Source organism: Rosa rugosa, chromosome 3 (genome assembly GCF_958449725.1).
Source record: "Rosa rugosa chromosome 3, drRosRugo1.1, whole genome shotgun sequence".
NCBI lineage: Eukaryota > Viridiplantae > Streptophyta > Magnoliopsida > Rosales > Rosaceae > Rosa > Rosa rugosa.
In genome coordinates, this window is record NC_084822.1 from 41,054,400 (window position 1) to 41,076,731 (window position 22,332).

General features: G+C 39.5%; 3 protein-coding genes across 3 annotated transcripts; 1 reads left to right on the plus strand and 2 right to left on the minus strand.

Moving 5' to 3' along the window:
• Positions 1–478: 478 nt before the first annotated feature.
• On the minus strand, positions 479–1,354 carry LOC133735982 (early light-induced protein 1, chloroplastic-like). Its single transcript, XM_062163419.1, has 2 exons — positions 1,266–1,354; positions 479–1,142 (listed from the first exon to the last, which is right to left on the minus strand). The coding sequence occupies exons 1-2, from the start codon at positions 1,272–1,274 to the stop codon at positions 708–710; spliced, it is 444 nt and encodes a 147-aa protein (XP_062019403.1). The 5' UTR covers positions 1,275–1,354; the 3' UTR covers positions 479–707.
• A 6,050-nt stretch (positions 1,355–7,404) lies between these two features.
• On the plus strand, positions 7,405–10,974 carry LOC133737733 (uncharacterized). Its single transcript, XM_062165239.1, has one exon. It carries the CDS (start codon positions 7,405–7,407, stop codon positions 10,972–10,974), a length of 3,570 nt encoding a protein of 1,189 aa, XP_062021223.1.
• A 9,861-nt stretch (positions 10,975–20,835) lies between these two features.
• On the minus strand, positions 20,836–21,763 carry LOC133739917 (early light-induced protein, chloroplastic-like). Its single transcript, XM_062167732.1, has 2 exons — positions 21,538–21,763; positions 20,836–21,374 (listed from the first exon to the last, which is right to left on the minus strand). Exons 1-2 carry the CDS (start codon positions 21,685–21,687, stop codon positions 20,958–20,960), a joined length of 567 nt encoding a protein of 188 aa, XP_062023716.1. The 5' UTR covers positions 21,688–21,763; the 3' UTR covers positions 20,836–20,957.
• Positions 21,764–22,332: the final 569 nt, after the last annotated feature.

Consider the following 22,332-nt stretch of genomic DNA (forward strand, 5'->3'; position numbering starts at 1 on the left):
TTTATTCTGGGTGGGGGGGATATGGTAGTGCTTCATAGGATCCAACTTCTTATATCAAAATTACCCCCACTTCTTTTACAATTTTCCAAAAGCATCCTATATTTGTGTTTTTTTTTTTTTTTTGGTGAGAAATCCTATATTTGTTCTAGAATACAAACTTTTTTACTAACAAATTGGCCGTTATTTAATATTGGAAAAATTACATATGTATTTGTATTGACATTCCAGTTACTAGTAAATATCTTAATGGGAATACTCATGTTCACTCACTTTCCATCTTTCCTCATTCCTCTTCTCTCAACCCTATTCAAATTTAGTAGACGCACTCTATAAACAATCTCTTCCGGACGATATATACCACGTACACATCCACTTCTGAAATGAAAATGGAACATCTTTGTCGGAAAATTAAGCATAAAACGTGAATGAAACCCAAAGAGTTTCAATCAATTGACAAAAAAAGAAAGGATTAGATCAATATATATGAAACTTGATATTCATTGAAGTGAGTATATTAAACCCAAAGAAACCACAAGTTCCAACAGGATACATGCATTCTTTGATTATAAAGATTACAAAGAGAAATTTAAAAAAGACCGAGGATGATCGAGTTAATCCTAGGCGTGAAGCTCTTGTATATTAAATGCTTATATATGAATCTAGTAAGCCCTTCCTTGTGAGTTAATTGTAATGACTGTTAGACTGATCTACACTAGGATTCCACCAGTCACATATTCGGTGAAGGCCAAAGCTACAAGACCCAACATGGCCAACCTTCCATTTATGAGCTCTGCCTCTGAGGTCATGATCCCGTCGGATTTGGACTCCACACTCACTCCTTTCAATAGAGGAACCAATGATGCCACTGATAGCAAAACACTTGTGTCGATGAACAATGGGACTCCGGGGCCATTGGATATCCGAGCAAACACATCTTGCCCCTTAGATAGTTCAACTGCCAGAGCGGCAACGAAGCCCACCATTTCCAGCCTGCCGTTGATTCTCTCTGGAGCTGGTCCACTGAATGCAAACACGTCCGAAAACTTAGGAGAAGGGGGAGGAGGTGAAGGTGAAGGAGCTGCAGCTGGCTGTGGATTCTTTGAGGCTTTTGTTACAGTTGTTGGTTGCTTCTTTTGACCATCCTGAAACATTAATTAGACACATGGTTAGGACCGTTTGTGCACTACATATGCATATCCTAGAGTTTATGTTGACATACTATCAAATAAACATAATACATAGACGAGAATGATTATCGTAATTACCTCGGCCATAGAACGCACGCGGAGATAGCTTGAAACTGCATAACTAGTAGGAAGAGTACTCTGTAGGTTCAGAGATCTGTTCTTGCCTGCAGCTGTAATCTTAAACTTAAAAGCCATTAGATCGCTTCACAAGGAATACAGATACAATTGTATAAAAGTAAGAACAAGAACTAAATTAGAAATGGATCATGAACCTTTGAACTGAATGGCCACTCAATCTGAGCCTAAGTCTTCTGCACTGCATCTCAATATTTGGTATTCTTGTATGGGGCAAGAGACTGTATTACCGAGAGCATATGAGAGAGTGCAGGGACCCAAGCTTTATATAGAGAATTGGATATTCTGTAACCTCCCATAAAGGAAACAATTCAAGTCCAAATCTCTATTATAATTGCATATCTTTTTAGGTTAACTTAATAACCAAGTCATATTAGATTTCTCCATAATTTACGTGGATACACCATAAATAAAATATATAGAATTAAAGTCTCAAAATTCTCCAATTACTTATTCTGCGTAAATTGGTAAGTTGTTGATGACTCGATGTAAACTAATGATAAAGTCCATTTTAGTCTTACAGCAGCTCCGCAAGCAATGGAGCTTCCAAAGATTGATTGCACAGCAGTTGTTGCAGCCATTGTAGATTCAAGCTAATTTTTCAGGCTTTGATTGAAGTTTGTTGAAGATGTAGAATTAATCTTGGTTTCTGAGTGTGGAAGTTGCATGCCTTGGAGTGACTTATATACTACTTTAGGCAGCAGAGCTCAATGGTTCACATTTTGGCACCTCATCGTGGGTTTGGTGTTCATAGTGACGAGTCATATGACGCGTAGTTAGATGGAATTACAAGACGTACGTGGTTTTGCTCCTACCAAGGCAAAGAAGCAGTACAGAATTCTGTGGTCGCATTTGGTTCAAGATTTTCACAATTTAGTTACGAGCACGTAGCACATTTAAGGAATTAAGGTATTCTCCCAAAGGGCAGCTAGCGGTGCCAATATTTACAAGACGAATGATCTTCATGGTAAATTGGCTACTTGTCGTCCTAGCTGCTTGCATTTGTTAGCATAGAGTTGTTTGTTTCTTCCGACATCCAATAAAATTAGGGAAAAATTCACCAACGGTGTCTGGACACTTAAGGGACTTTCAGAATGATACCTGAACTTACAAAGTTATCAATGTGATACCTGGACTTATTTTTTCTTATCAATGTCGTACCTATGACCAATTTCCGTAACGGCTCTGTGACGGAAATTGGCCGTAGGTATCACATTGATACGAAAAAATGAGTCCAGGTATCACATTGATAACTTTGTAAGTTCAGGTATCATTCTGAAAGTCCCTAAGTGTCCAGACACCGTTGGTGAATTTTTCCCAATTTTGCACGTGCAATGCACGTGAGTCACTTAAAGAAGACAAAATGACCGATTTACCCTCAAATTCTTTCTTTCTTTTCTTTTCTTTTCTTTTTTTCTTTCTTTCTTTCTTCTTCTTCTTTTCTGGTTTCTTCTTCCCCTGATTTGAATCATCAAGATTCAAATCATCTTGCTCGTCCGATTCCCACCGCCGCTGCGTCTCAATCCACCTTCATGCACCACAGATGTTTCTGGTTCCCCCAACTTCAAATCCTATAGCAAATTGAAATTGTGCATTGAGGCTTCACCGCTCACTCCGAGTTCATCCCCGCCGCCGTCGCCAATGACTTGACCACAACAACCTCAACCACCGCACAACAACGTCATCCTCCGCTGCTTCTCGATTGGGTTTGGGGATAAGGACTGCTTCTTCCTCCACTGCTAGCGAAATCGTGGAGGCTCAAGGCCACATTCTAAGGGCCACCGGCCGGAAGGACAGCCACAGCAAGGTTTGCACCACCAAAGGCCCCAGGGATCGCAGCATCAGGCTCGTCGCCCACACCGCCATTCAATTCTACGACATGCAGGATCGGCTTGAATACGACCAGCCTAGCAAAGTCGTCGATTGGCTAATCAAGAAAGCCAAGGCCACAATCAACGAGCTCGACTAGCTGCCACCGTGGAACCCAAACTAAATTTATGTTCATACAACATTTTCTCCGACGATGCCGATATCCTCCGCGCAGGACACGCAGAACGTGAGCCTCAATTTCTCGATGGTGGAGGCTCCGAGTCCTTTGTTTACTAATCGGCGAGGCACAATGGTGGGTAGCAGCGGAGTGGCGAAGCTGGTGAATAAGAACAGCTCGAATTTTCTGCAGGTGAGGATGGTGTGGAGGCCGAAGTTGTTAATCTTTGTCTGCCTAAAATTGCCTCTGATCGAAGTTGGGCTAGAGGCCGAAGTTGTCGGCTAAACCGATGAAGTTGCAGGTGAGGATGGTGTGGAGGTGGTGTTGCATGTCGGGAAGAAGGAGAGGATGGAGGGGTGTGATCGGAGCTGTGATTTGAGAGTGGAGGGCTGGCGGGCTCTGAGTTTCTGATCAATGGTGTATAAAAGGGGGTCGGAGGAGAGAACGAGAGTGGTGGTGGTCAAGTCATTGGTGGCGGCGGCGGGGATGAACTCAGAGTGAGCGGTGAAGCCTCAATCCACAATTTCAATTTGCTATAGGATTTGAAGTTGGGGGAACCAGAAACATCTGTGGTGCATGAAGGTGGATTGAGACGCAGCGGCGGTGTTTGATCGGCGATCGGCGGTGGGAATCGGACGAGCAAGATGATTTGAATCTTGATGATTCAAATCAGGGGAAGAAGAAACCAGAAAAGAAGAAGAAGAAAGAAAGAAAGAAAGAAAGAAAGAAAGAAAGAAAGAAGAATAAAGAATAAAGAAAAAAAGAAAAGAAAAGAAAGAAAGAATTTGAGGGTAAATCGGTCATTTTGTCTTCATTAAGTGACTCACGTGCATTGCACGTGCAAAATTGGGAAAAATTCACCAACGGTGTCTGGACACTTAGGGACTTTCAGAATGATACCTGAACTTACAAAGTTATCAATGTGATACCTGGACTCATTTTTTCGTATCAATGTGATACCTACGGGCAATTTCCGTCACGGAGCCGTTACGGAAATTGGTCATAGGTACGATGTTGATACGAAAAAATGAGTCCAGGTATCACATTGATAACTTTGTAAGTTCAGGTATCATTCTGAAAGTCCCCTAAGTGTCCAGACACCGTTGGTGAATTTTTCCCATAAAATTAGAACGATCGGACATTAGCATGGCCCGGCGTAATGATGGTTTGCCTAAATTCACAAATGCTCCATTCATTTATTTATAATCCACCCCTATTTAAGAGGTACCTGGAGTTGCAAAGATGTAAAAAAGGATGATATCTCTATTGAGGTTCTTTTTTTTTCTTTTTTTTTTGCGTCTTCCCTCCGTCGACTGACATCTAGGGGTACGGTGTTTCTCCCCTTCCTAAGCTTTGCTATATTCAAGGCCTTGTGACCAGTGTCTTGATTATCGATTGATTGTATATATGGGTCCGATGGTTCGTTTGACGGGGTTATGCATGATAGCTTCTTTGGTATACATGATGCCTTTTTGTTACCAGTTTTGTCACACCTGTTGGGGCGATACAGGTTCCTCTATAGTCGAAAGCTTTAGCTGTAATGATCAAGATCAATGATCTTTTTTTCTTTTTTGAGTGGAAAGGTCGTTGATAAGTAGGTTCAGTTACTTTCGGTAGTGGCGTTTTGTTTACTCTTTATTGGTAGGTCATTGTTAGTAATCAGTGAAAATTTTGTCACTCAAAAATAAAAATAAACAAGAAGGAAACTGTTTCCTTTTTAATGTCAATCCTTTGGTTGATTTACAAAGAAACTGTACAATCACATCGTGTAAGAACATAAAATTGCAGGGATACGCAATCAGGGTTACATTGGTAGGGTGTTTATTACTTCATTATGTTTTGGGTGTTTTGGCCATTTTTGTCAAAGAGAAATTTTATATACACGTCCCTAAACACTTAATACACACCCTCTTTTTTATTATTTTTTTAATACCATTTTACCCTTTAAACGAAGTTAAACAAAAAAAAATCAAAGGTGAACAAAAAAACAAAATTGAGTCGTGGTTGAGAAGATCGATCCAACTGTGATGGATCTGGTAGTAGTCTTCTTCTTCCCTTTGGTCAATGAAGGATCTTGGGATGTTTCTTGAACTATTTTTGGCCAGGAGCACGTACTTCTCTTTGTTCAATTGTTGGGGCCTTGGTGGCTTCCAATCATAGAATAGCCAAGACTAAGACTTAATTAGGGTTTCAAAACAATCTTGATCTCACTCCACGTTGTTACAACTTAGGGGTCTCATGATAGGGAAGTGGTTTCTTCTGATTGTGTTGCAACGTTCTTTACTGTAATAACCCTAGATCTTGTACTTACATGAGCATTTGCCAAACATAATTAGCTATAATGAGCTACGCTCATGCTACCGCTAGCGGTACCAACTACCACCAACGGTGTGACCTACGGAAACACAACCAAGCAGGCTACCGCCTGAGCCCCGGCTCACCCCCAGATCATCGCTAACGCGCCGCCACGCGCCGTGCCAAAACAGCATCAGAAGCTCCACAAACTGGGAACTAAAGAATATCAGTCCCACATCGAAAACAAGGAAAATGTTAGCCTCTTCCCCACCTATAAAAGGTTCACTCCTCTCTCCTCATTAATTACGCATTAACTACTTACCTACTGTTATTCTGTCAACATAAATACATTGACTAACTTAGGCATCAGAGAAGAGAAGACCGCCCAGCGCGGTCTCCCTCTGACGCCCTTTGTATTTTACTTGACAGGTAGCGGGAGTATTGAGCACATCACAAGTAGCGGTCCGCCCATCGGACCAGCGTTAACCAAGATTTAGCCACCGCTGAATTTTAGACATTAACAGATTTCAACCACAACGAGTGACGTATCTCTTTGTTCTTGGGTGTGTGTTCAACGTCTCGGTAGAGACCTTTAATTTCTTTTCTTTAATAAAACTATGGTGGCATTAATGGAAGTCTAAAGTAAAAGTTGGACAAAAAAATATGAGGGGTGTGTATTAACTATTAAGTAATTAGACATGTGTATTAAGTAATTAATAGTAATCAGTGAAAATTTTGTCGTTTTTCGCTCAAAAAATAAAATAAACAAGAAGTACACAGAGTTTCCTTGTTAATGTCAATCCTTTGGTTGATTTACAGAGAAATGTACAATCACATCGTGTAAGAATAGGGATGTCACTCGGTCGGTTCGAATCAGTTATAAGCCGTACCAACTTCAATCATATCGACCAAATTCGGTATCTTGATTTTCGGTATTGCCAACTTTACAACATGTTTTTCTTTGTAATATAAATTAGAATGAACAATACTAGATTATTTAGTTTGATAAGTTGTTGAAAACTTTGTATTCATTTGCTTATCTGATTATAGCTCTCTTTTTACATATGACATCAAGTTTTAGTTATTTTCAATAAAACTATTCATTTAGCGATCTTTTACCAAGTTATTTAAAATATTATATCTAGTATTAGTAATAATGTTAATACTATTATGAAAGTAATTATGTTTACATTTCTTAATATACATGTATGTGTATTAGAAACTAGAGTATATATAGCTCATATTTAGATAATCGGTTAATTCGGTATTTACCAAAATCAAACCAATTTTTTCAGTAATATTCGATTTCCGTTTATCGGTTTCTATTACCAAGAAGTCGGTTTACCAAACCTAAAATATCGGTTGGTATTCAGTTGGTTCGATAATTACCAAACCAAGTGCCAGCCCTACTTAAGAACATAAAATTGCAGGGATACCCAATCAGGGTTACATTGGTAGGGTATTTATTACTTATTATGTTCGGGCGTTTTGGCCTTTTTTGTCAAAACCAAATTCTTGTGGGTTTAATGAAGTTTGTTGGATAGTTTGCCATTTGATCGATGCACAGTTGCATAGTCAGAGAGAGCCTTCCCAAATCACGCCTATATTCTACAGTTTCTTCTCATAGATATTGTGAATTATATGGCAGCACACATTCAGTCTGTGAGTTTAGTCCTAATTTACAGTTATGGGCTCTTGATGCGTTTGGTTTTAAGTTATGTGGGCTTGGTTTAATTTTGGTAATGTGAGCTTTATAGTTATCGCTGTGTTTGCTTCTCTTCTTTTATTTTGTCCTCTTCAATGTCTTCTGATCACTGTCCTTTGCTATTTGAAAATGATCCGCCGATGTCTAGAGGGGGAAATTGGAGAAGGAAGAGAAGATTCTTGTTTGAAGATATGTGGTTAACTCATGAAGGGTGTAGGGGTGTGGTAGAACGGCAATGGTTGTTTGGAGTTAATTCTGTTGTTGGTAAATTGGAACAGGTGGCGGGTGGATTAAAAAGATGGAATCAGGAAACTTTTGGTTCTGTTAAGAAGAAGGTGGCCTCTCTGCGTGAGGAGCTTGATGTCTTGCAACGTCAACCTCCTACTTCTAATATAATTTGTAAAAGAAACGAAGTTGAATGTTTGCTTGATGGGGTTTTGGAGAGGGAGGAGTTGTTATGGAAGCAACGAGCTAGAGTCTCTTGGTTCAAATGTGGTGATAGAAACACCCAGTTTTTTCATCAAACGGCGAAGCAAAGAGGGAGATCAAATCGAATCTGTGGAATCTTGGGAGAAGACAATCGATGGAGGTCTGATGTGACTGATATTGGATGTGTTTTTGTCTCTTATTTTCGTAATTTGTTCACAGCTGGAGGGGGTTCTATGGATGAAACTATTTTTGAAGCTGTCACTAGTAGAGTGGATGCAACGTCCAAAAAGAGTCTTGATCAAGTGTATAGAAGGGAGGAGATTGAGTTGGCTCTGAAGGACATGAACCCTTCAAAATCTCCGGGTTCTGATGGTATGCCTGCAAGATTTTTTCAAAAATTCTGGAATATTATTGGTAATGATGTGGTGGATGTGTGTTTGCGCTTCCTTAATGGAGATGGTTCAATTGCTGAGTTCAATCATTCTCTTATTGCCTTAATTCCAAAAGTGCAAAACCCAAAGAAGGTTACGGAGTATCGACCAATTAGCTTATGTAATGTGGTGTATAAGCTAGTTTCGAAGGTTCTTGCCAATAGATTGAAGTCTGTTTTACCGGAAGTAATTGCTGAGAATCAAAGTGCATTTATGTCTCAACGGCTCATTCATGATAATATTATTGCAGCTTTTGAAATAATTCATTGCTTGAAGAGAAGAGGGAAAGATAGTCGCCAAAAGATTGCTCTTAAGTTGGATATGACAAAGGCCTATGATCGAGTTGAATGGGGTTTTTTGCAGCGTATGATGGAGGTTATGGGGTTTCCTGACAGATTTGTTTTCCTAATTATGGATTGTGTTAAATCTGTGACTTATTCAGTTCTGCTGCAAGGAGCTCCTTTTGGTAAAATAAAGCCTTCGCGTGGTTTGAGACAAGGGGATCCTATTTCGCCGTATTTGTTTTTGATTGTTGCGGAAGGTTTATCAGCTCTGATCAGAAAAGCTGAGCGTGAACAACAAATTCACGGTGTTGCTATAGCTAGAGGTGCACCTTCAGTCTCTCATTTGTTCTATGCAGATGACAGTCTATTATTTTGTGATGCTACAGTAACAGATTGTATGGCTTTAAAGAATATTTTCTCTACTTATGAAGCGGCCTCGGGACAAAAGATTAATAAAGATAAGTCGGCGATTTGTTTCAGTCCTAAGTCTCCAGCAGCTATAAAGGAAGCTTGCAGTGCTATTTTAGACATGCAGGTTGTGCCATGTCATGAACGTTACCTTGGCCTTCCAACTGTTACTGGTAAGGACAAGAAAAAGTTATTTCAATCCTTACCAGATAGAGTTTGGAATCGGGTGCATGGCTGGGAAGGGAAGCTGCTATCTAAGGCTGGGAAAGAGGTACTTATTAAAATCGTGGCACAAGCAATTCCTAATTACACGATGAGTGTATTTCAGTTGCCGGCAGGGACTAGTGATGCGATTAATAAATGTGTGGCAAGATTTTGGTGGGGGAAGGAAGGTGGTAAGGGTATACATTGGCGGCGGTGGAGTGATCTATGTTTCAGCAAAAAGGATGGTGGTTTGGGATTTAGAGATTTATCTCTATTTAATCAGGCTCTATTAGGGAAGCAGGGATGGAGGTTAATGATGTATCCTGATTCTTTGGTTGCTCGTATGTTGAAAGCAAAGTATTTTCCGTGGGATGATTTTATGGAGGCTGAGCTTGGATCAAGTCCATCTTATTTATGGAGATCCTTTTTATGGGGTAGAGAGTTGCTTCGGAAGGGGGTTAGATGGAGAATAGGAGATGGGAAGGAAGTTAGAGTGTTTATTGATCCATGGGTGCCAGGTCTGCCCAGTTTCCGTCCAATTTTGAGGCAGGGTGCTCCTTTGTTCTTACGGGTTTCAGACTTGTTACACAATAACGGAGGCTGGAATATGGAGGCACTTAATTATTGGTTTACTGATGATGAGTGTGAGGCTATTAGTAGTATCACCGTGGGAGCTACAAGACGTCCTGATGTGTATATGTGGAATTATTGTAAGAATGGCAGATACACAGTGAAAAGTGGATATTGGCTAGCATGTGAGGAGAATAGAGAGGAGGCGGCGAACATTGTTCTTGCTCCTAGAAATTTCTGGAAGCATTTATGGAAGCTCAAACTGCCTCCAAAAATTAATCACTTTCTATGGAGATGTTCTATGGGGTTTATCCCTTGTATGGAGGTCTTACTTTGGAAACAGATTGCTCATTCAGCGAGTTGTTTGAGATTCCAGCAGGGCAGGGAGTCGCCTGTACACGCAACATGGGGTTGTTCGTGCTGTGTTGCGGTGTTCGAAAGGGCGGGTTTTTACTCAAAGTTGTCATCTGGTCAGTTCCCTTCTTTTATTCATTTGTTACATCATGCTTTTTCTACTCTCGATGAGGAGGAGTTGCAGTTTTTTGCTGTGTTGTTGTGGTTAAATTGGCATGAGCGGAACAATTTTTATCATGAGCGGAACAATTTTTATCATAAGGGAGCTGTTGTGCCTTCAGATATCATATATGAGAATGGGGTGAAGTTTCTGAAGTGTTTCAAAGAGGCTTTGGGCTGCCGGGCTGGAGTGGAATTTAATGCAGTGGAGGAGGTGGTTCCGGGTAGTTTACGGAGGTGGCAGGCCCCTAGAAGTGGTCAGCTAAAGGTTAATTGTGATGGAGCAGCAAATTTTAAGGATAGATGTTTTGGTGGTGGGACAATTATAAGGGATGAGTTTGGTTCCTTAATTGTGGCTGGTGGAAAAAATTTCCAACATCCCGTGTCTTCTTTGGTGGCTGAATTACTTGCTATCAAAGTTGGCCTGGATTTGGTGGTAGAACGAAGGCTTAGAAATGTAATGGTGGAGTCTGATTGTTTGGAGGCTATTCATCTTCTTAACTCTAAAGAGAGATGTTTGGCTCCTGAGGGAGGTCTGGTTGAAGATATTCAAAATACTATGGCTCTTGTCAATATTTCTTCCATCTATCATGTTCGACGTGAAGGAAATACGGCTGCTCATGCAATTGCAAAGTTTGTAGCCCGAAATAATGGGCGTTATGTTTGGTTAGAGGATGGGCCTGATTGGCTCATGTCACTTATCTATCATGATAAGACTTTAGCCGGTTTTTCAGTTAGAGAGTTAAGTACTGTTTCTCTTTCTGATTCTAGGGAGTTTGGAGAGTCTTATTTGTGTCATTTTCATGATTGTAATGTTTCTGTTTAAGGAATAAATCCTTTCTTCTTCTCAAAAAAAAAAATGTTACCCCTTGCCATTGTCCTAAACTTACACACATTTCATGTGATTATTGGTTGTCCCTAGCAACCAATCTCATGGTGGATCAGTTTGACCCAAGCCCTTGTAAAATGAATATGGAAAGTCTTTGTGTTAAAGCACATGCTTTAATTATAAAGATTACAAATAAGTGACTGCATTGAAATTTAAAAAAGACTGAGCATGACATGTGAATGAAGACTAGGGCTGCCACTTGGTTTGGTAATTACCAAACCGACCGAATACCAACCGATGTTTTAAGTTTGGTAAACCGACTTTTTGGTAACCGAGACCGATAAAACCGAAATCGAAAATTACCGAAAAAGTTGGTTTGGTTTTGGTAAATACCGAATCTACCGATTATCTAAATATTAGTTTTATATACTATGGTTTTCAATACACATACATGTATATTAAGAAATAAACATAAAATTTTTCATAATAGTATGAACAATACTACATATACTACATTAATAGTACATGTATTTTAAGTAACCTAGTCAAAGATGGTTAAATAACCTAGTTTTATTGAAAATGACTCAAACTTGATGTCATATATACAAAAGAAAGCTATAATTAGGAGATGAGTACAAAGTTTACGACTATAAAATTGAAGAACCTAGTATTGTTCGTTCTAATTTTAATTACAAAGAATTAGTTGTTTTAAACTTGGTAATACCGAAAACCGAAATACTGAATTTGGTAGTTATAATTAAAAACCGAAAATTTTGGTTGGTAATTGGTAACTCAATTTTGAAACCGAAAGCTTTGGTTTTGAAGTTGGTAATACCTATAACCGATTCGAACCGACCGAGTGACAGCCCTAATGAAGACGTGAAGCTCTTATATATATATATATATATTTTTTTTTTTTTAAGAAAAGCTCTTATATATTACAGGGTGCGTCTGGAGTACGCCGGGCGTACCCTACGCCCTTGTGGGCCCAGTACGCGTGGGTACGCGTGGATGGCTGCTGTCCACAAGATTTGAATTTGAAGGGCACAAATGTAAATCTATCACTTAACTATCGTTATCAGTGAAAATGACACCGTTATGGTAAAAGTTTGAGGGTGTTTATGACAAATCCCACTATACAACAAACAAAAGTAAAAACCACTCTGTCTCTTCTCCAGATTCCTCTGCACTGTACAATCACGACGGCCTCGTCGATCGCCGGGACTTCTCTACGCCATTTAATCCCAACTTTCCACCGCCTACGAAAACAAAGAAAACATTAATAAAACCAAGAAGTCCAATTTGGATTTCCTCAACTTTCTATCTAAACCCAATTTGGGTTCTGTAAAGTTTGGAAGAGCAAATCTTCACTTGATGAAGTTTATCCTATAATTACAACTTATCACTTGATGATGAGGATAAGGACAAATCTTCAACAGCTTCTAAGCATGTTTGATATGAACATATATGGCCATATGGGCTCTATGGAAGAAGAGTCTCTGGAGGAATAGAAAACAAAAGCTTTAGGTGGAAGAAGAGTCGGGTATGATATATTTTAATTGAACCAAAAATGAGACACTGGGATTGCATAGCGGAGTGGTGAAGCCACCTAGCAGGCTAGCAGTTGTGTTGGCTACGGAGGTTCGAGCCATGTGCTGCAATTTATTTGTTTTTTATTTTTTGGGTGCAAATTAATTTGGTATTTTTTTAGCAAAGAACAATGTAATTTATTTAATTTTTTTTTTTAAAAAAATTAATATAGTTTCTTATAACCGTGTAAAAAAATATATGGGTATCTACTAATACGTGTTAAATTAATGAGTAATGCCAAATCTACCGATTTTCAATTTGTATTATTTGGATTGCACAAAATCTTTATATGCCTACTAGTGTTGTATAACATGTTTATTGGTTGTAGAGAAAAGTATACCTTCCAAGATGAACAAGGTGAAAGAAATAGAATTTGACAAATTCGACCGTTGGATGTGATCAAGGCAGAGAAATATGGGTATGGTAAAAAATTTACGGCCTTGATCCACGTGGTCAACCCTAAACTCAAAATACTCATCAAATTAAAATGCTCATAATCACTAACTCACAACTTCTTTTCTCGATCCGTCAGCGCTCACACTCTCATGGGGACGAGCTGTATCAACCCGTGTAAGAAACTAGGGATCCTCCCCATGATTTGGCTCCTCTTAGGGAAGCATAGGCGTATATTGGGTTGACCCTTTTTATCAATATAAAAATGAAGGCCTACCTGGTTAATATTTTTACACCGTACCTATTAATATGCATTAAAATACATGAGTAATGTCAATTCTATAAATTTTCAATTTTGATTATTTGGATAACAAAATTCCTTATATGCCCACTAATGTTGTCTCCCATGATTATTGGTTATTGGGAAATATATACATTCCAAAATGAACAAGGTGGAGGAAATAGAATTTGGCAAATTCAACCGTTGGATGTGATCAAGGTGAGAAAATATGACTATGGTAAAGAATTTACATGTTTTCATCATTGTTTCGGCCTCGATCCACGTGGTCAACCCTAAACTCTAAACACCTATTTAACTAAAAAGCTCATAACCACTCCATCACAACTTCTTTTCTCGATCCGTCAGCACTCACACTCTTGTGGAGACTAGCTGCATCAACCCATGTAAGAAATTCGAGACGTTTATCTCCCTGTGATTCGGCTCCCCTTAGGGAAACATAAGTGTGTGTTGGGTTAATCCTTATGACCAATATGAAAATGACGGCTGATCGAATTAATTTTTTTACATGGCACCTATTGATACACATTAAGTTCATGACTAATGCCAAATATATCAATTTTCAATTTTGATTATTTGGATCACACAAAATCTTTATGCCTACTAACATTGTCTAGCATATTTGTTGGTTGTAGGGAAAAATATACATTCTAAAATGACAAGAAGAAGGAAATTGAATTTTGTTAAACCAACCGTTAGATGAGATGATTGAAATATTTTATGTTTTCTGTAAAAAAATTAACAAATTTCATCATCGTTTTGAGTTCGATCCATATGGTCAACCGATGATATATTTATAACACTATTTATTAATTACATTGTCTAAAAGCAACCCCTTCAAGACTTCTGATGATAACTGACCGTTAGATGTAATGGTTGAGATATTTTATGCTCATTTTCAAAATATTATCCGCTTTCGACTTCGTGTCAACAACGATCTACTATAATGTCTTCATTATTACTAACACTAAAACATAATTTGCCAACCTGTCACTAATACTATGAGAGCATTTTTCATGATCATTTCTCATATGGTATACCTCTATTATTCATGCATAAAAAGTCAAGAGACTGAATCATCACGATTAATTTTTCTAAACACTTAAATGTTAAATTTATAAGTAAAATTTAATCAATTCAAAGTTTATGGTATGCCTCTTTATTCATGCATAAAAAGTCAAGAGACTGAATCTTTACGATTAATTTTTCTAAACACTTAAATGTTAAATTTATAAATAAAATTTAATCAATTCAAAGTTTACTAGAAAATTCAATTTTATATATTTTAAAAATCTTTTCTTTCCAATTTATTTTAGATCACTAATATTGTCGATACGAGAACAAAAACTAACAAACTAACAAATATAGAGTACAAAATACAAAAAATGGAAAAGAAAAAAAAACAAAAAAAAAAAGAAGAAGAAGGAACGAGGTGGCTCGATCCCAGGTTGCCACCCTTAACCTTTAATGCCTATGCCAACGCACCAGCATGCATATTTGCTAAAATGGTCTTCAGTTATCTTTTGAACATAAGTTAAACGGGTTTCCTATGTAGTTAATTTTGTTGGTTCTTCTTTGATTCTTCTTGAACTGCCAACCCAGATTGCTATTCAATCCGCTCATTTGCTATTGAATCCAGGTCGCTCATTTGCTATATTGTTAGGACTGATTAAACTGAACTCAGATTGCTCTATTTAAGTTCCCCTCCAAGCCATTCAGAGTAAAATCTAGCAAATTTCAGAAACTTGAAGTTATCCAGGTAAGAATTTTCAGCAATATGTCCTTCTAGCGCCAAAAATTTTGATTTGGAGCAAAAATCCTTATTGTTTCAGTGCCGAGAGCTCTGACACGATCGAGATAAAGTCAAGGCCAAGATCCAGGACAAGGAGAGCATCCCTCCATATCAGCAGAGGCTCATCTTCGCCGGAAAGCAGCTCAAGGATGGCCGGAACCTTGCCGATTATGTCGGATTGGCTCTCGGCTTCAACATTAAAACTGTCATAACTCTAGGCTTCATCTCGTAGAAAATCAAACACCAAGTCTTCTCAGAAGTAGATGATCGAGGCCAACTGATTGGCACGTGAGAGGGAGGTGGGCTCGGTTAAACCATATTTACCGTTGTATGGGAATTGACTTGAATGTCCCTCCGTTAACGGCAGTGAAGGGCGTACGCTACCAGAATTGCGCTATATTACATGTGTAATTGCATTTGAATTTACAGGCCCTTATATAGTATAAGCTACCAAACACCAGCCCTCTGAATTTTTTTTGATAAGACACCGGCCCTATGAGTTTTTTTTTTGATAAGATACCGGCCCTATGAGTTAATTGTACGTAATATCAGACTAATTAATCTATACCAGGGTTCCACCGGTCACATATTCGGTGAAGGCCAAAGCTACAAGCCCCAACATGCATGGCTAGCCTTCCATTCCAGAGCTCAGCATCTGATGTCATGATCCCATCTGATTTGGACTCCACGCTCACCCCTTTCAACAGAGGAACCAATGATGCCACTGATAGCAAAACACTGGTGCCGATGAACAATTGGACTCCGGGACCGTGGGATATCTGAGCATACACATCTTGCCCCTTGGAGGCTTGGATAGTTCAACTTCCATAGCTGCAACGAAGCCCGGCCACCATTGCAAGCCTGCCGTTAATTCTCTCTGGTGCTGGTCCGCTGAATGCAAACGCGTCTGTAAACTTGGGAGAATGGGGAGGAGGTGAAGGTGAAGGAGATGCAGCTGGTTGTGGATTCTTTTAGGCTTTTGTTACAGTTGTTGGTTGCTTCTTTTGACCGTCTTGCAAATTAAATATTAGACACATAATTAGGGCCATTTATGAACTACAGTTGCATATTCTACAAATTATGTTCTCATACTATCAAATGGACATTATACGTAGAAGATAATATTTACAGTAATTACCTCGGTCATGGAGCGATCCTTGAGATAGCTCGACACTGCATAACTAGCTGGAACAGTATCTTCAAGTTCACAGATCTGTTCTTGCCTGCAGCTCTTCCATAATTAAGCTGCGGAGCTTCTAAGGATTGATTGCATAGCAGATGTTGCAGCCATTCTGGTTACAAGGAAAATAAGCTAGCTTTGTTTGAAGTTGAAGATGTAGAATTAATGTGTACGTTGGTTTCTGAGTGCGGAAGTTGCATGCATGGAGTGACTTATATACTACTTTAGACCCACTCGAGGCAGCAGAGCTCAATGGTTCATATTTTAGCACCCCATCATGGGTTTGGACGTTTCATAGTGCACAGTATGAGATACACAAGACATACGTACGTGGCTTGCCGACACAACACAATTCAGCAGTCCAGCGGTTCTTTTCTGAGGTTGCAATTGCTGCAAGGTTTTCGCAGTTCAGTAACGAGCACGTAGCACAATTACAGTGTTCTCCCAAGACTTTTCAGCTAGCTAAAGGCCAGCATGTAAGAGAAGTAACAAATCTTTTATAGTGAATAGGTTACTGGTACGTGTCCGCTTAGTTACTTCCATTTGTCTAGCACAGATCGACTTGCAATTAATTAGTACACGCAAATCAAAAAATGGTCAAATTTTAAATTTGTAGTTTTATTTCGGGTTTTTTACTTCAACAGTGTCTGAACTCTTCGAGGATTTTTAAAATGATACCTGAACTTTCAAAGTTATCAATGTGATACCTGGACTCATTTTTTCGTATCAACGTCATACCTACATCAGATTTCCGTCACGGAACCGTTATCCGGAGGCACAAAATAAGAGTAAAAGACTAATTTACCCTCAAAATTATTTTTTTATTTTTTTATTATTTTTTATTCTTTATTTTTTTGCTTTCTTTCTTTCTTTTTTTCTTTCTTGTTTTTCTTTTTCAGCTTCTTCTTCCCTCTGCTTTCTTTCAGCTTCTTCGTCAGCAACCCGAAGATCCGCCATCCGCCAAGTCGGGTTCTTCGCTACCCCGGAGCCCATCGCCTCCTCCGACCTCTTCCCCGCCCCGGAGCCCATCAAGATCCTTGGAATTTGCGCCATGATACTCATCTTCCACCTCCTATACCTACCAAAATACAATTGGCAGTCATCTTCGCCGCCCGCTCCGGTCCAACTCGGTTCGCCTCGCTGTGGCAGTGACGACGACGACGTTGATGGGGATTGGGGAGGAAGAAAAAAAAAAAAAAGATGAAGCAGAATTGCAGAACTGCAGAACTAAATGCAAAAGAAGAAAAAGAAGAAAGGTCGAAGACCAGGACAGAGAGAGAGAGAAGATTCTTTTTGGTGTTTAATCTATCACCTAAGAACAGTATAAATAGAAAGTTCGTAGAAGTTATAACGCCTGCAGCTCGTGCTCCAGTGGTGGGGAGTTGACCTCTTGTGAAAGAGGTTGGGGGTTCGAATCTCATGTGTTTCAAGGTTTATATATTTTGTTTAATTATTCGGTATCGCCTCAAAAGAGTATAAATACGAAGTTTGGAGGTAATATATCGAGGACAGTTCGTGCTCCAGAGGTGGGGAGTTGAGTTGTTGTGAGAGAAGTTGGGGGTTCGAAACTCATGTCTCCAAGGTTTGTATATTTTGTATAATTATTCGGTATCGCCTAAAAAGAGTATAAATATAAAGTTTGGGCCTATTATAATGAGAACTGTTCGTGCTCCAGTGGTGGGGAGTTGAGTTGTTGTGAGAGAGGTTGGGGGTTCGAACCTCATGTCCTCCAAACTTTGGAAGGAATTAAGTTTTTGATCGATTTTAGGGGGAATTGGGAGAAAAAGTCTGTTTTGCCCTCACTTTTTTGATCACGTGCCTCCGGATAACGGTTCCGTGACAGAAATCTGATGTAGGTATGACTTTGATACGAAAAAATGAGTCCAGGTATCACATTGATAACTTTGAAAGTTCAGGTATCATTTTAAAAGTCCTCGAAGAGTTCAGACACTGTTGAAGTAAAAATCCCTTTTATTTCTAAGTGCCACCTTAGTTAGGAAGTGGAGTTACCTTGCTTATAACATTCTTCCTGGTTGCCTTTCTAGACAAAACGTACCATTATATCGCATAAACACGTAAAAATGTACGTGATATACGTAATTGGAGTTATGTTCTTAGCATGAATAGACTTGTGACTCTTGAATAAAAGCATGAAGAGATTGCCTAGCTAACGTCTTTCTATCATTCAAGTTTATATAAATATATGTGTGTCCCTTTAATTCGCGGATATCACAAAGATTGCCCTGACTATCATTAGACCTGCGAACTGCTCTATGGCTAAATAGGAGAAAGGTCAACAGCGGCAAGGATAGGAGTCTGACCCATATACGTCCGAGGTTCTGAAAGACGATAAGATTTGAATTTCATTTGTAAGAAATTATATCATAAAATTAGAAAAAAAAACAAATGTGAATTTCAAAAACAGTTTGCTTAGTTAGCTTGAAAATTGAAAAGAAGGGATGAGGGAGAGCTGATTGCTTCACCGCCTTCACATTATATCTGGGTTTCTTTAATTAATATTTTTTTTATTATTATTTGATTTTGTGCTAAACCTAATTCGTTCCAACCACAGTTACTAATTTTATTTACTAATCATAGTTACTCTTTTGACATGACAAAATTATGTTAGAATATAACCACCAACAAAAAAGACAACAAGTCAAGATCGTGAGAAGACAAACCTAGGGGTGTCTCCGAGCTTCTCGGAGCGAACTTAGTTTTTGAAACCTAGGTTTCGACTGACGGCGGTGCGCAAGGCGACGATCGTGATGCGGTGTGGGACAGCGGCGACACAGGGAGGGAGTTGTCTCGGTGTTGATTGTGGGTTGCGGCGAGAGGTTCCTGCTTGGGGGCTTCTCAGATCGTGGTTGTGGGTTTCGATCCAGAGTCTGAGTTTCGACGACGACGCGGGTGTCACCCTCAACGGCGGCAGTTTGAGGCTTGGTGGTGGATTGGAGCGACAGTGGATCTGACGGGAGGGTCTTGATCTTCTGATTTCCTGATCGTAGCTCAAGGTTTTCTCTAGTTTTGAAGATGGTGGAGGACAGAGGCCGGCCACCAGACCGGTGAAGGTGGGCGCCTTTCCGGCGGTGTGTCTCGTGCCGTTCCGGAGGGAGAGGGGAGGGTGCTGAGTCTGCTTCGATCGGAGACAGTACCCATGGCGGTCAGGGTCGTTGCCGGTGACGGAATCTGCCGGGGTTTGGCGGGAGGGGGCGCCTGCTTTCCGATGGGATCTGCTCTCCGGATTCTCACCTGGAAACACTAAGTTTTTGGGCTGGGTCTGAAGTAGTGGATTAATGGGCTGTTTTGGGTCCATTGATGGACTGCCATCCTTTCTTCTTTTTTTGGATTGGGCCTGGTATGGACTGCTGGGAGGCTGCTTAGTTTTTTCCTGCGTTCAATAAATACCATCACCTGACCTTCCCTCGATTGTAGCTGTTTGCTGGTTGATGAGTGGCGATGTACACCAAGATGGTCTTAGGCGTCAAAGCTTATTAAGTCAGTGGCTTTGATTTAGGGTTGGTTAGGTGTAGGAGTTATTTACTTTTTGTTTTTTACTTTTCTTTGTTATTCCTTAAGGTTTTAGTTTTTTGGTTAGGAGTTTTCTGGCTGCTCCGTGCAGTCTGTATTGTGCTTGACTCTGTACTTTGAGTGCTTTCTTGAAACCCTCTAGCTTGACGCAGTGACGTCGTAATATATTGGAACCTGATTCCATTCCCCTAAAAAAAATATATATATATATATAACCATCAACACTTGTTTCTTTTTTTGTTTTTATTTTTTATATACTGATGAAATTATTCGGCGGCAAAAGTTGGACCTTTTTTTTTTTTTCATGGGAGGCTTTTGCAAATGAAACATTTGTCGGAAAAGTTGTCTCTTTAATTTTTAATACTTTTGAGAGGCTTTTGCCAACGAATAATTGATTGATAAAAGCTTGTTTCTTATTTATGAGGGGCTTCTATCAATGGAATACAACGGCCAAGGTGTGTCGCTTTTATTTTTTTTCATTTTTGGGGAGGTTTTTAACCAAAAATCATATGTTGGCAACTGTTTGCCCATTTGTGCTATGGATGACTTATACAACCATAATTTTTGTCACCAAAGCAAGTCTACCCTTTTATTTCTTTCTTTAGGAGCCTCTTAATGACAAAATATTCGTTTTTGCTGAATTGACGCAACTTTCGTCGGCAAAGTGAGTTGACCCTATTAGAATTATTTCTTTTAAATTCTTATCTAGTTTGACAGATTTATTTTTTATTTTTTTTTTTTTGTAGTCGTTTTCCTCGTACAGCCTATTGATGTCCATCCAAGAAATTGGAAAATCTTAATGGCCGGGAAAGCACGTGAAACCCAAAACACAGACACCTAATTACTGCTCAATTCAAGTTCATTTTTCCAATAGGCCGGATTTATATCTTTTACATACAATCTAATGATTTATGAACTTTGGCTAGTAATTTGTTTGATTCGTTTAAGATATACAGGAAATGCAAAAGAGTGATAATTAAGCATTTGAGTTTGATATTGCCTAAAGTAGATTATATCCAAACAAAGTAAATTGAAGAGAGTATATTGAAATTTAAAATGACTGAGCACTGAGTATGAATCTAAAAAACGTGAAGCTTTTAAAAAACATGCGAAATTGATTACATGTGAATTTACAGGGTGTGCTTATATAAGCTAGCAAGCACCCTTTGACAATTGTGACGAGTAACGAAACAGCTCTACACTAGGGCACTGCCGGTCGCGTACTCGGTGAAGGCCAAAGCTACAAGACCCAACATGGCCAACCTTCCATTCCAGAGCTCTGCATCCGACGTAAAGATCCCGTCGGATTTGGACTCCACGGTCACGCCTTTCAATAAAGGAACCAAGGATGCTACTGATAGCAAAATACTTGTGCCGATGAACAATGGTACTCCGGGGCCGTTGAATATCTGAGCAAACAAATCTTGCCCTTCGACGAGTTCGACAGATAGAGCCGTAACGAAGCCCACCATTGCCAGCCTGCCGTTGATTCTCTCAGGTGCCGGCCCGCTGAATGCAAATGCGTCTGAAAACTTCGGAGATGGTGGAGAAGCTGCACGCTGGGGATCCTTTGAGGCTTTTGTTACAGTTATTGGTTGCTTCTTTTGACCATCCTACAAATAATAAAATTAAAAACGTGTTAGGATCACTCAGGAACTATAGCATGTAAAGATGATCAAAAGTGAATGCAAATGTACCCAAACACTTGGAGATATCTGATATATTATGGCATCATATGTGAGAACTTCTGATAATAGAATATGTTTTAGTAATTACCTCTGCCATAGAGCCAACCCTGAGATAGCTTGAAACTGCATAACTAGCAGGAACAGTACTCTGCAGGTTCAGAGATCTGTTCTTGCCTGCAACTCTTCCATAAGCGACAGAGCTTCCAAGGATTGATTGCATAGTGGATGTTGCAGCCATTGTATCTAGATACAAACTAATGAAGCTGGTTTTGAAGTTGAAGATATAGAATGTTAATTTCTGTGTGTGGAAGTTGCATACCTTGGAGCGTCTTATATACTACTCTAGAGACTAGACCCATTTGAAAGCTCAACGGTTCATATTTTGGCACCCCATCGTGGCATGGGTTTGGTTTCCTACTGATGAGTCACATGACGCGTTGTAGGAAACAAACAGGAGTTACGTGGCTTCCCTCCACAACGCAAGGAAAGCAGGGTCCAGGTTCTTTTCTTACGGTGTTGCATTTGATTCAAGGTTTTCACGGTTCAGTTTACGAGCACGTAGCACGTTTTAGAGTATTCTCCCAAGGTTATACACAGCTGTTGTATTTGTTTGTCTCTTCGGGGACATCCCATGAAATTGGAACCGACAAGGGAAGGCTTCTCAATTACCGATCTTAATTTAGGGTAATTGGTTATTCCTCTTTTGTAAGTTTTGTTAGCGTGACATAATTTATTGTTGAAGCACGTACTTATCCCTACAACTCCATTTATCTCAATGATGATGAACGAATGCAGTTGGGTTTTAGTCTCATTGAGGCCTCGTACCCTTCCTAGCCGTAATTAATTGCTTCTGTTTATTAGCTTCTTTTGTCTCTTGAATATA